The sequence below is a fragment of the Mytilus californianus genome, unplaced genomic scaffold (genome assembly GCF_021869535.1).
Source record: "Mytilus californianus isolate M0D057914Y unplaced genomic scaffold, xbMytCali1.0.p SCAF_8, whole genome shotgun sequence".
Lineage (NCBI taxonomy): Eukaryota > Metazoa > Mollusca > Bivalvia > Mytilida > Mytilidae > Mytilus > Mytilus californianus.
In genome coordinates, this window is record NW_026262734.1 from 66,989,390 (window position 1) to 67,003,062 (window position 13,673).

A 13,673-nucleotide genomic window follows, 5' to 3' on the forward strand; every position below is an offset into this window, starting at 1 on the left:
TGCGTTGATCACAATTGTACAGCAGGAAGAAAGTGTGTTAAAGATGATAATGGAGGATTCAAGTGTATTGCTGCTTGTAAGTTTAAATTCAGTTCATGTTGAAAGGGGTTTGATAGAGGCAATTCATTATTCAGCCCTGTATTTGCCAAAATTGCCAAATTCGTAAATCCTTTTGAAAATGGATTTATCTTAAATGAATAGGAAACTTAAGAATGGCACTTTAAGAGAGTTACAGAATAGAGAATAGTGGACAAATAAAAAGTGCAAAATGAAGGACAAAACAATTAAAACAGAATAAGACGTGTGTTAACTTTTCATTATTCAAAAAGTTTGATATATCAAAACCAAATATGTATGACAACAATCCATAAATAAATACTGATATATAATGCAGACTAACTAATGTATAGCGATAGCTTTATAATACAATTTGAATGTCAAATACAAGATGCTGACACGTGGCATTATTATAACCTTCTTTCTAAATGATTCATTACAGAAAAAAAATCACATTACAACATGGTAATTTTCCTTTCATTGCTATATTGTTAGCGTAATTAACCAAACTATAATTGTTGACTCAATTTTATAAAACATACAATGTTTGGATTTATAAATACCTGAAACATTGATTGATGGTACTATAATTAAGATATAGGGAATGTACAGACACACACACGCACTCTCGTGAGCGACCGGGCGAGTTTGTTTTTGGATATTCTTAAATACGTTTGTCAAAAGACTAACTGAATGCTCTTATGATAATTGTAATGTCCCAATATTAAAGGAACCTAACCTGTTGATAAAAAATTATGAAATGATAGGTAACCAAAACTTCAGCTTCATATCCGACCCCTGAGGCCACCTAGTAATAACTAAGTTGGTCATATGCTTATACTTCTATCAATTATTTTTACAACGTCCAAAATGTTTTTAAACATGAATAAATTAAAGATGACGTTGCTTTCCTTGTAAATTCGTCGAAAGACTTTGAAAACTATGATGACTATTAAGCCATGCATTTTCTGACAAAAAGATGACAGATCGAAAAACAATTATTATCAGCCTTCACTTACATTTAAAAAGCACAAAGTGAGATTGATTTATGAATTTTTGTTTTCATACCGTTCAGTGACAATCATTTCGAACATATTTAGAACGAGAAAAATATCACAAGACTTGATATGTATGCTGTGCATATTAGTATGACTAGGTTATAGATAATTGACTGCTACTGAAAAATCAGGATATTTCCATCGGAGCAGAGACATACCACCCACTGACCCGTCAAAGAGTTGTTGCTAGTTCTATAACATGCAGAGAGCAAATCACTCTCCCTACACGAGGCTTCTTAAATACAAATCAAAATGGACGCTCCATTCAAGCAAAGGATATACTATAGTCCAGGTGACAACATTGCTTTACCCTAGATGGACCCTTTGTGTTTTTTTATATATACAATAAAGAAGCGGAAAATACCAAAGGGAAATTCAAACATTCATACAAGTTAAAGATTTCTTAAAAATGTAGGCAAACCTGTCAGAAACATAATACATCAAATATGTCCAAGAACGGTTAATGACCTAGAAAAAGAAATGACTTGATTCCATGAAGCATACTTTAATGCTATAAACATTTTATTCTGTCAATTAGTTATAGAATATATACAGCTTTCTTCTTTTTACAGACTGTGAAACTTTGTTGCCAGATATATATCAAGCTATGAGCATAGAGACATTTGGCTTATATAAAAATCTTGGCACTGGAAATAAATATAAATGTAACGAAGGGTTTGCTTTGGTAGGACGTCCATTTGCTGTATGTACGGACTACGGAGAATGGAGAATATTGTTTAATTGTATAGAACAAGGTAAATTTGAGTTTATATCTTTTAAAACTATATGCATATACCAGATAGAAATATACAAATGAATAACAGTGTAAACGAATAAATACTCTATTGAGAGAGGGATAATACTGGCCAATTTAACATTTGATATTTTATATAGACATCTATCTATGGTTGATTACCATTTTGGTAGTTTTCATTAAAAGTAAATATGCAAGCAAACAAACAAGCAAAGAAATTATAAAACAAACAACCAACAATTATGAAACTATGCCATTTTGATTCATGAACATGTACCAAGTTCCGTTCACACGACACGAGTTCTTCTAGTGCAACAAACTGTATAAGATCTCTGTTTGATACCATGTGCTATTCGCTGTAAAATTGCTGTTAAAAATGTTTTCCTGTTGTTAATTTTACTTTTGGATGGTGATGTTTTAGTCTTATTCTAGTCTACAATATTGGAGAGTGTCCATTGATTAAGATGTACACAGACCTAGGTGAGCGACACATGCTCTTTGTATATATAGTCTAGTTAATGTCATGGCCTTTTATAGATGACTAAACGGTGTGGGTTTTTCTCATTGTTGAAGGCCGTACGCTGACCCATAATTGCTTATCGTCACGTTATTTGAACTCTGGTGGATCGTTGTTTCATACCACTTCTTCTTATATTGACGAGGTCGCAAATGCGCCATACTTAGTATTTGTTTATAGATAAGTCAGTAAACGCCCATGCTATAATGTGCTAATTCCTATTATTTAAACCTATAAGACTAAAGAACTTAGAAATCAGATAAGGCATTTTCTTGAAAATTACATAAAAAAAGAGGAGGGAAAATACCAAGGTAGCAATTCAAAGAAATACAGAAACAGCTCTAAATATTAGTCAAAGAAATACAGATAATATCTCAATAGATAACTCGACCAACATACATAGAGCAGTCTTCGAAATACTACACTTAAGAACTTAAGATAACGCAACACAAATCAAATGTTAAAAAAACAGTTTATGTCGCAGCCTGTTAAGCAAACACGAATCAATCAATACGTATTTTGTTGTGATATATTTAGAAGAAAATGAAAATATCTTAACCTTCTTTATTCGCCTTTTAAAAGCTCTATATCCACCACATGACTGTGCTGATATACCACTCCGCTGTGGATCCGGGGTGTACAGAATTCATCCAACGACATCTGCAAAGTTCGATGTCTATTGTGAAATGGAAACAGAAGATAGTGGTTGGACAGTAAGTTTATCATTCACTGGCTTTGGCTCATGAGCAGTTTTAAGAATGCAACGCGTGAGAAATGGATCACAATAGTCCTTTCCTGTTTATCTATTTTGGATTGAATATGTTTGTTTTAAATTTTATTTCTCTCAGAATTTCACAGTGCGGAATTTCTTATTTTCATTTTTCATCTATATTTTGACAACCGAATATAATTGTTTACGTTAATATAGTTTCAATGTCAAGTTGCTCTCTTTAAACACACACATGAATAATAATAATAATAATAATAATAATAATAATAATAATAATAATAATAATAATGATAATAATTAAAATGTTATCGCTACATTCACAGAGGCAAGAAGGAAAGAATATTAAAAGGTCAGGTGTGATGATATTAGAAAAAGCATTCAATTAGATATAAAAATATCATTGGTTTACTACTGGCTTGCTAAAAGTAACCATGAACATTCTATAATACGTAAACTATTTTGTCATTTGATAATTTTCTCTTTTGTGATGTTAAGTGCTTTTCTGTACTGATTTTTATTGTGTATTCTTTTGTGGACGATTTGTTCCACTGATAGTAATTAAAAAGGGTGAGATGTTCAGTTTAAAAAAAAGTACTTTAACCTCGTCACATACTCGTGGGCCTGTCCAAACCAATGAACCTTGTCAGTGGGTGTCCTTTGTCAAATGTTAACGGTTTATTGTTAAGTATTACAGTATATGATGTTGATGAAAAACGTTTATCTGATGATACTGGAAGTCGCTGTTCATGAGTTATCCGCAAGAAAACTATAGAAATCTGTTTTTCTTTACCGATAAAAATGGCGGATAAAATAACTAAAATTTTTTTTTCTTTTGTTGGTCTGATTTTAAAGTTATCAATGCATCATAAAATCTGATAGTCTCCAGCATGAAATAGTTAACACATTAAACCTAAATCATTAGTTACACTGTGTGCTAGTGACCTAATACGATATATATGGGGTCAGTAAATTCTATATGTGACTTTACTGACCCAACATATATAGCTAGTGACCTAATATGATATATATGGGATCAGTAAATTCCATATGGGAATTCAGATTTTTCCTCAACTCCGTGTTTGTTTTTATAAAGGGACGTAACACCATTACTAATTGTATATTAAGATAAACCACGCCTAGTAACCCCATATGAAATATACACGGTCTCCGCGGTCGCTTTTAACCCATGATATTCCTAGAAATGTATAGGAGGTAAGATAAATATTATGACACGATGAAGTTGCTAGCTGTATGTCTGTGTACACAAATACAGGCTGTAAAACGACCGTTGATTATTATCATTTAACTACTGTAAAAAGAATATCAGTTTCATTTTATAAAAAACTTTTGTAAATTGTACACTCAACATGTTACATTTCAAAGGTAATCCAAAGAAGATTAGACGGCAGTACAAACTTTTACAAAGGATGGGCCGCTTATGAACACGGTTTTGGGAATCTTACACATGAGTTTTGGCTGGGTATATGTTTTATTTATATTTTTGATGATCTACAAAACTAACAAAGAATATTTATAAATAGGAAAATAAATAATTAACCAATACAAATAGAAAATGAAATTAAAAAGGACGAGATAGCTAGTCATTTATTTTTATTTGTCGTTGTCGTTGTCCTGTCTAGATACATATTTTGAATTATTTTAGTTATCTCTCTGTTCATCATGCTTATGTTCATAAAATAATATATTTGCCAAAATATTCAACACATATAGATTCCTAATTTGATATGTAAAGAAAGTTGCATTACTTTTGCGCATTATCCTGGCAAAAACATATATTTGTTCTATGTTATTTTTTTATGCTTTTATTGTAACTGATTTGTTGTGATCAAAGCTGATACTCGTAGGTAAAAATAATGTGTTCACATGGATTCACTACTCACTAGTGTTATTTTTCTTTATCTTTGTTGAATACAAAGTACCATTGAGATTGTGGGAATAATGGAGAAGACACAATAAGTAATCAAAAACCATTAATCGAAAAAAGACAATACCATGTCCAAAAGAAAAAGGCAAAACGCCAAATACAATCCTACAATAAATACAGAATACTACAAGAAAAAGATTAAGCAAGACAAACCTCACCAACAATCGGAAAGTTGTCTCAGGTACCGCGGAAAATCCAGCAGTACATGCTACATTAGTGACACCCGTCGTAATACTACTGAAAAAAATCAATTGATAAAACATATCCGGTGATTAGCTGATTGTTAAATTTCTCTTGTCTAACCTCATGACATTGCCAAATTTAGAAACACTCAGTAAATGTAAATACTCTAACCAAATATAAAATTTAAGTTTGAAATAAAAACAATGTCTGCTGTTATAGGATAGAACAACGCAGACATACGTTTGAGTAAATGCAAAAATATAAGGTTATGGTGAACTTAGGTGCTGTGGTAGTATAAACAACTCCTGCTCCGCTAGTGGCAAGTCAAATGTCAGTGATACGGCTCATTCATTGTTGCCATGGTTGAGGAAAAAAGGAGGAGGGAATTGTGGTTATGACAAGAGGAACAAAGTGAGTTTACTTGTTCTTATGTAACAACATACCTGTTTTAGCCGTAAAATATCAAGTGAAATTTTAAAGTACTATATACTGTTACAGGAAATGCAAACATTCATAAAATAGTCTCAACTGGTGATTATCAACTACGGATAGATTTGGGGGATTTTGAGGGAAATACTGCGTGGGCTAAATATACTAAATTCTACATCGGAGACGCAACAACCAACTATAGATTGGAAATAAGCGGCTACATAGCGTCCAGTACTGCAGGTGAGTCTTACCTGTTGTTATGAATTGTTTCCATCTGTATACTTACGTATCTAGTTCTTACGGGTAAAGGAAAATTCATCCACGTCATTTTGACTTTGATCGGTACTTGTATCATTTTGCAAACATACCACCTTTCCCTATTTTTATATTATTTGATGATAACAGATTTTTTGGAAACTAGTTTATAAGGGAACTTTTTTATTTTAGAAAGATTAATTGTTAACCAAGTTTTAGAAACTGTATACTACCGATAACTTAAATTCAATAACCGTACATCAAACACTTTCAGAACGCGCTTATTATATATATATAGAAGGAATGCCTTACAGTGTTTTTGAATCGATATTCAAACGAGGTTCTAAGACGGAGTATGGGATAATGCAAAAATGCATGCACTCGAACATAATTTTATTTATCCGTGGTTGATCCTGCACATATTGTAAGAACAGAAAGGAAAAAATATATAGCCCTTTTTTATTGGTTCACTATTGGTGAAGAAAAACAGAAATGTTTGAATGCCACTTTAAACAAGAGCATATTTAGTTGGGTCAACATTTTACCATTCGAAAGGTCACCCATTGAACTTCAAATGTTTTTGTTATTCAGTCTTAAAGTACAAATTCTAAGAACACGCAACGCTCTGAACACGAGCATAATATTTAAAATGTTGGTTCATGTATTTATGCATCCATAGTCAAACGGACCTCTGTTTCTGAAAGAGTATACAAAGTTGTCGTCATACAGACTTAAATCATCCTCTGGTGTAAAAACAGGATCTTTTCAACAAACAATCAATATTTGAAATTCGCGTTTGATAATAAGAAAACTGTATAAAAATCGACTTATCACTTACAATTTTAATGCTAGAGCTCTATAGTTTACACCTTTTTCTCTTCGTGTGCTTGTTCGTCTTTCCTTTTTTTTTTGTGGGTGAATACCCATATCCCTTTTTTATTGCTTAAATTCTTCCAAACCAGCATATACTATTGCTTAATCTTGATTTTAAACGTTAGATAGTTACTAAGCATCAAATTTGGATGCATTTCAGGTTTTTATGAAAAAAATTCTTTAAAACAGAACAAAACTTTACTGAGAATGATCTTTAATCAATTATTTTTTCTAGAATATACTTTTGACAGAATGAAATGGTACGAAGCCATGAAGACTTGAATGTAGATATGCAAATCTCATTTTTATGAAAATTGAAATAAATATGTGTCATATTTTGATCTACACGTTTCTTTTTTTATGAAAAACAGGCTGATCAATTATATATGAATTTACGCTACTCTTTTATGAAATATTTTTATGTTCGTATAATTAGTTTTCTCTCTTATCACTTATTCCCAAGCGGTTCTCTAATTTTGGAAAAGCTTTTATTACTTAATAGTCTGATCAATAAAATATTTACAAATGTCTTCTTTCTGAACCAACGAAGTAGAAAGTTGAAAAAATCAATGTAAAGTGCTGTGAAAAAATAGTTTCTATTATATCTTTGTCATGAGGTTGTTGAATAACAACCACGAACCTCACAATTACTTTCTTTCTTTTTCTTATCCTCCGATAGATAGGTCATTATTTTTAAATGTGCACATTTGAGTCTTGTATTTCAGAAAATCAAAAATTTGAGATGAATTATCATTGATCATGTTGATATGGTAATAATTATAAATCAACTGTTTACAAAACTTTGAATTCTTTTAAATACTAAGGATTTTCTACCAGAGAAAAAGATTATCTTAGCTGTATTTGGAAAAACCTTTCTGAATTTTGAATCCTCAATTCTCCTCAAGTTCGTGCTTTATTTAGTCCTATAAACTGTGAGTTTATGTTGAAAAGATATTTTTTGAAGATGGCTTCTCTTGTGAAAATGAATACAAAAAAGTCAACAAATTGTGTTATTATGTCCCCTTTTTTAGCAGAAGTTTGAAAATAATAGCTTTATGACACACTAAAACGAAATATTTAACATTTTTCTTCGCTTCAGCCAATTGCCTGGCATAATCTTAGACTGAATCCATCCGTATTTCAATGTTTAGCAAATAATTATCTATTCTGTTAACCCCATTCATATAACCCTTATATCTTTTAAACAGTAACAAGCAATACAACTGTGTAAGCTTATGTTGAAAGAAGTGGCTAAACTTAACATTTCATGTGATGATCTTCATTCAGATGGTTTTTTTTGAAACACGATATAATACATTTTCAATTCCCATGAATTAATACACGCTATCGACCTTTTAATTGAAAAACTTTTACATACCATTTCGTTGCTGTCATTGTTAACTATAATTGTGATATCAGTACTGACCTAATTTTCTGTATATCCATTCCCATTCAATATGCAAAATTATTGTATCACATTCCGTAAAAAAAGATTCGATCATAGGAATATGGAACAGAAACATGCTGAAATAACATAAAATTGAGAATGGAAATGGGGAATGTGTCAAAGAGACAACAACCAGACCATAGAGCAGATAACAGCCGAAGGCCACCAATGGGTCTTCAATGCAGCAAGAAACTCCTGCACCCGGAGGCGTCCTTCAGCTGGCCCCTAAACAAATATGTATACTAGTTCAGTGATAATGGACGTCATACTAAACTCCAAATTATATACAAGAAACTAAAATTAAAAATGATACAAGACTAACAAAGGCCAGAGGCTCCTGACTTGGGACAGGCGCAAAAATGCGGCGGGTTAAACATGTTTTTTGAGATCTCAACCCTCCCCCTATACCTCTAGCCAATGTAGAAAAAACAAACGTACAACAGTACGCACAGTAAAACTCAGTTCAAGAGAAGTCCGAGTCCGATGTCAGAATTGGAAACAAAAGAAAATAAACAAAATGACAATGATACATAAATAACAACAGACTACTAGCAGTTACTGACATGCCAGCTCCAGACCTCAATTAAACTGATTGAAAGATTATGTCTTCATCATATGAATATCAGGCACAATCCTTCCTGTTAGGGGTTTAGTATTATACCATCATAAAATATATGAGAAGAACATAACCCGTGTCATGCCAACAACTGGTTTTAGAATAAATATGTTTAATTCCGATGCAAAGACCCTATAAGTGAATCAATATTAAAGCCAAAATATGCAATCTTTAATGACCTGACAACAGTATCGTAACTATATCCCTTCTTAATAAGTCTATTTAAAGGTTTTTTAAGCTTTTGAGGTGAATACTGACATTTTTGTGCTTTGTAAAGAATATTACCATAAAAGATTGGATGTGAAATACCTGAACGTATAAGATGTCTGCATGTTGAGTTATATTTACGAATGATGTCCAGTGGCGGATCCAGAGGGGGGGCGTAGAGGGTGTACGCCCCCCCCCCCCCCCCTTTGCTTGAACTTTTTTTTTTTTTTTTTTTGTAAAATGATTAATCAGACTAGACTTCGTGAACTTTGCCATTACCCGGCCGTGTATTTAATTTTTATGCGACAATTCTTTACTTATAAAGATATTTTTCGCTCGTATTTACTGTAATATATTATTGATTATGTCAAAGTCATGTGATTCGCTACGGTGGAGTTGATCAGTACGTCGAAAAAAACGTCACTCAGTCATTTTGAAATTCAAATTACAGTAATACATTGCTTACGGCGGAGAATGACAAGCATGACTCTTTCAAAGCGACAAAGGATTGAACAAGAACCACGTATTGACTTCTATTTCACAATTCCACTCAACAGAAAATAATACTCTATTACACTCTCAAGAAAAAAAAAAGTTCCACAGCAATATTATTTACCTACGAAAATATGTTTAACCCCAGCCAATTAATAACATTGCTGAATAGTGATCCCCAGTCAGTAAGCTCTAGATAGATTTGAAGTCTAAGGTACGGACCATTTGATTTGATAGGGCAGTCCGAGATATTTTAGAGAAAAAATTCTGACCCTGATTTTTGCCTTAAACAAAAATTCTGGCCGTATCTGTATTGAAAACAATTCTCGTGTCCCCTTTTTTGCTATCAGAAAAAAAAATCCAACAGAATTATTCAGCATTCAATGAACATGGTGAATAAAAAAACGGGCGTAAATTTTTTTGGGGGTTTGCATGTAAATCCCATATCTGACCGAAATGTCTGTTTCGCCGAACTGATATACTGAATACTTTTTTCAAGGTCCAACTGCAACCTGCCTGCTGGGTGTGGCCTTTATGTCTCCATTTGTCGACCGTCATTCACAACTTCGTTGTCATTTGATTTTCAGACTCATTCGTAGCCTTTGGTTGATTTGGGACCCCTCACTTCCCTTGTTGGGTGAAACATTTCAACCAAACATTTGGATAAAAATGCTTGTTTGTCTTTGTTCGTGTCGGTCGTATTATAAACTTCATTGAATAGCCGTATATCATCATACATGTTTACAAAAAGAAATCTGTGAGGTTATGCTAACTAACCATACAACAAACGAGAATTTTCCATCTCCATTTTTTACTGACAAATCCCACATCAAATATATTAGTTGTCCATAGCTTTGGATCCATTCAGTCATTTTATAATAGACAATTAATGGGGAGAATGCGGCATCAAAAATGTCTAACCCTAGCTTACACTTTAACTATAAAATATACATGCCCCACGTCAGGAACCGTTAAAAATGTGCATTTTACACTTATTTTATGTTTTTTAGCCCCAAAAAAGGTCTTTAAATATTACGCCCCCCCTTTCCAAAATCCTGGATCCGCCCCTGATGTCCTTATACCGATGATCAAATTTAGTAAATGTTTTGACTAGTTTATGATATCGAAAACCCTGGTGTAATAACTTTTCAGTAATACATAAATTTCTCTCGCTAAAATCTAATATGTTGTTACTTACACGAGCGAATCGTACAAGTTGAGATATATATACACCATTAGATGGTGACAATGGAACGTCACCATCTAAAAATGGATAATTAACGATAGGAAATGAAAAATCATCTCTTTTATCATAAATTTTTGTATTAAGCTTCCCGTTAATGATATAGATATCAGATCGAGGAAAGGACAGTGGTCATTGTTAGTATTAGCTTTATTTAAAGTAAGTTCAACAGGATAAATTTCTTTAGTATACATACTGAAGTCGTCATTATTGAGAGCCAATATATCATCCAAATATCTAAAAGTATTGTTAAATTTTTGTATCAGATGTTGTTTCGATGGGTCTTTGCTAATTTTAGTCATGAATTGTAACTCATAACAATATAAAAACAGGTCCGCAATAAAAGAGGGACGAAACATACCAGAGGGACAGTCAAATTCATAGATCGAAAACAAACTGACAACGCCATGGCCAAAAATAAAAAGACAAACAGACAAACAATAGTACAGATGACACAACATAGAAAACTAAAGACTAAGCAACACGAACCCCACCAAAAACTTGGGGTGATCTCAGGTGCTCCGGAAGGGTAAGCAGATCCTGCTCCACATGTGGCACCCGTCGTGTTGCTTATGTTATTACAAATCCGGTAAATAGTCTAATTCTAAACATTCGTGAAAAGGGAAGGGTATTGTAGTTACGACATAAGGAACATATCCGATATAAGTGGTGCACAGTTAGTCCCCATTGGAATTCCGATAACTTGACTATATACGGAATCTCCAAAGCGAACAAAAATGTTATCAAGTAAAAATTCAAGGGCAGATATAGTATCAAAGCATGTCCAATTGACATAGCTCTTTTGTTTGTTGCTACTAAAAAATTACCTAAAAGAGTTTGAACATACGTATTCGCATTCCGACTTTTTAAATGTCCATTTAATTAGGTGTGTGAATTTTTTCTTAATAAGAATATGAGGCAAAGTGGTATATAGGGTAGACAAATCAAAACTTTGAACAGATTCAAAATCACCAATATATGCATGCAATTTATCGAGTACTTCCAACGAGTTTTTGACACTCCAAAAGTAGTTAATTCCACTATTTTCAAAGGCCTTATTTGAACAATTTAGTATCAGGTTTATGATTGTACCAAGTGTACTAGTAAGTAGAACAGACAATTTAGTAGTGGAACAATGACTTGAAGACGAAATGAATCTATATTTGTAAGGTGATTTGTGTAGCTTCGGAAGCCAGTACATAGTTGGAACTTTCATAAATCTTTGTTTCTATTTAGGAGACAGCCTCACATACCATAACGGATATATGTTTTCTACGTATGACAGAGATAATGACATACATCTTCAAAATTGTGCAGTTATTTATGAAGGAGCTTGGTGGTACCAAAGATGTCACAGTTCTAATCTAAATGGAGTTTACTTATCTGGGATAAAGTCTTCTCGTGCTGATGGGGTCATATGGTATGAGTGGAAAGGACATTATTATTCTCTAAAATCAACAAGACTAATGATAAAGAAAATGTGATCACCTGACGTTATCACATGGTTATGAAAAACACATTTTTGATAGGTACATTCATAGACCTGTCTCAGAACTGTACAGTTCTTTCTTCCTTGATAATTTACAGTAGGTCTTTGTTCTTTGTCATCTTTGTGATACTAATGGTGGCGTACATTTGACAGGTAATGCTGTTAGAAGCATTCATAGTGTATGATAACCGTTGTCAAGAAATATCGAATTTTGTAAATCTGTCGTAGTGAAAACAATATAATCGAATATATCTTAATGTGATATTAAATTATTTTACTTGTAATCTAAGAATTGAATAAATGTTTTGTTCATCTTGAGTGATAATAAAGCAGTTGATTAAAGCAGGCAGCGCTTTCGTTCACTAAACGTACAGAAGCAGTACAAAGAGTGTAAGCATTTTTATCTTACCTCCTATAGATTTCTGGGGATGTGATTGTTTAAAGGACTACACGTGGTGACTACATATATTTGATATAGGGTGTCCTAAAAAATATGGGGTTAGTTACCATATGGGGTTAGTAAGGAGTTACTTCCCTTTCAAAACAAAAAAGAAATCTGAAAGGTTTCATCAGACGAAGAAATTGAAAATGAACGATTGAAATAAATTCATAAAACAAATTTAAAGCTAACAAGTTGTTATTGGTGGCATTTGTTTTGTATAGACAAATGGAAGTAGGTTCTTAATACTAAGTATTGAAGACTTAATCACTTTGATTGGCCGCTAGTCTAAATACCACATTTGAAGATAGTCGGTAAGATAAATTCGTTACACGGTGTGCTAGTGACCTAATACGATATATATGGGGTCAGTAAATTCCATACGGGGATTAGAGCTTCGCTCTCACCCCATATGGAATTTACAGACCCCATATATATCGTATTAGGTCACTAACACACCATGTAACTAATAATACGACGCATAAAAATGTACACAATGGATGCCATCAATTACCGGACACAATCTAAAAAAAAACATAAAATGTTGTTACCTTCCCTAAAAAAATATATGAAAATGCGAAGTAACCTTTCTTTGGAAACATAAAGCATATATCATGCTGTAAACTAACTATTTTCGGCGAGAAGTTTTAAGTAGAAAAATAATTCGAATATAAAATGTCGATTATGTCAAATTTAGGTGGTCCTTATATAAATACGTCAAGATAAGTTGGTTTAAAGTATTCGGAACTTCATTGGAATCAAAATAAAATGTATCTATAAACATCAATGAATTCGCAAAACCATCTTAATCTCCGGTACAAGAGCCAATACTGAAAACAGCCAGTTCATAACACTTTTATCAAATGATTCTTATCATTATATTAAACTACTTAACTTGCCGTTAAACAGGTACATGCAATCATATCATTTTGAACTTAT

At 32.7% G+C, this 13,673-nt stretch overlaps 1 protein-coding gene across 1 annotated transcript; it reads left to right on the forward strand.

Moving 5' to 3' along the window:
* Positions 1-2,333: 2,333 nt before the first annotated feature.
* On the forward strand, positions 2,334-12,503 carry LOC127712839 (microfibril-associated glycoprotein 4-like). Its single transcript, XM_052219447.1, has 4 exons — positions 2,334-2,349; positions 2,969-3,099; positions 4,500-4,596; positions 12,043-12,503. The coding sequence occupies exons 1-4, from the start codon at positions 2,334-2,336 to the stop codon at positions 12,288-12,290; spliced, it is 492 nt and encodes a 163-aa protein (XP_052075407.1). The 3' UTR covers positions 12,291-12,503.
* The last annotated feature ends 1,170 nt before the right edge of the window (positions 12,504-13,673 follow it).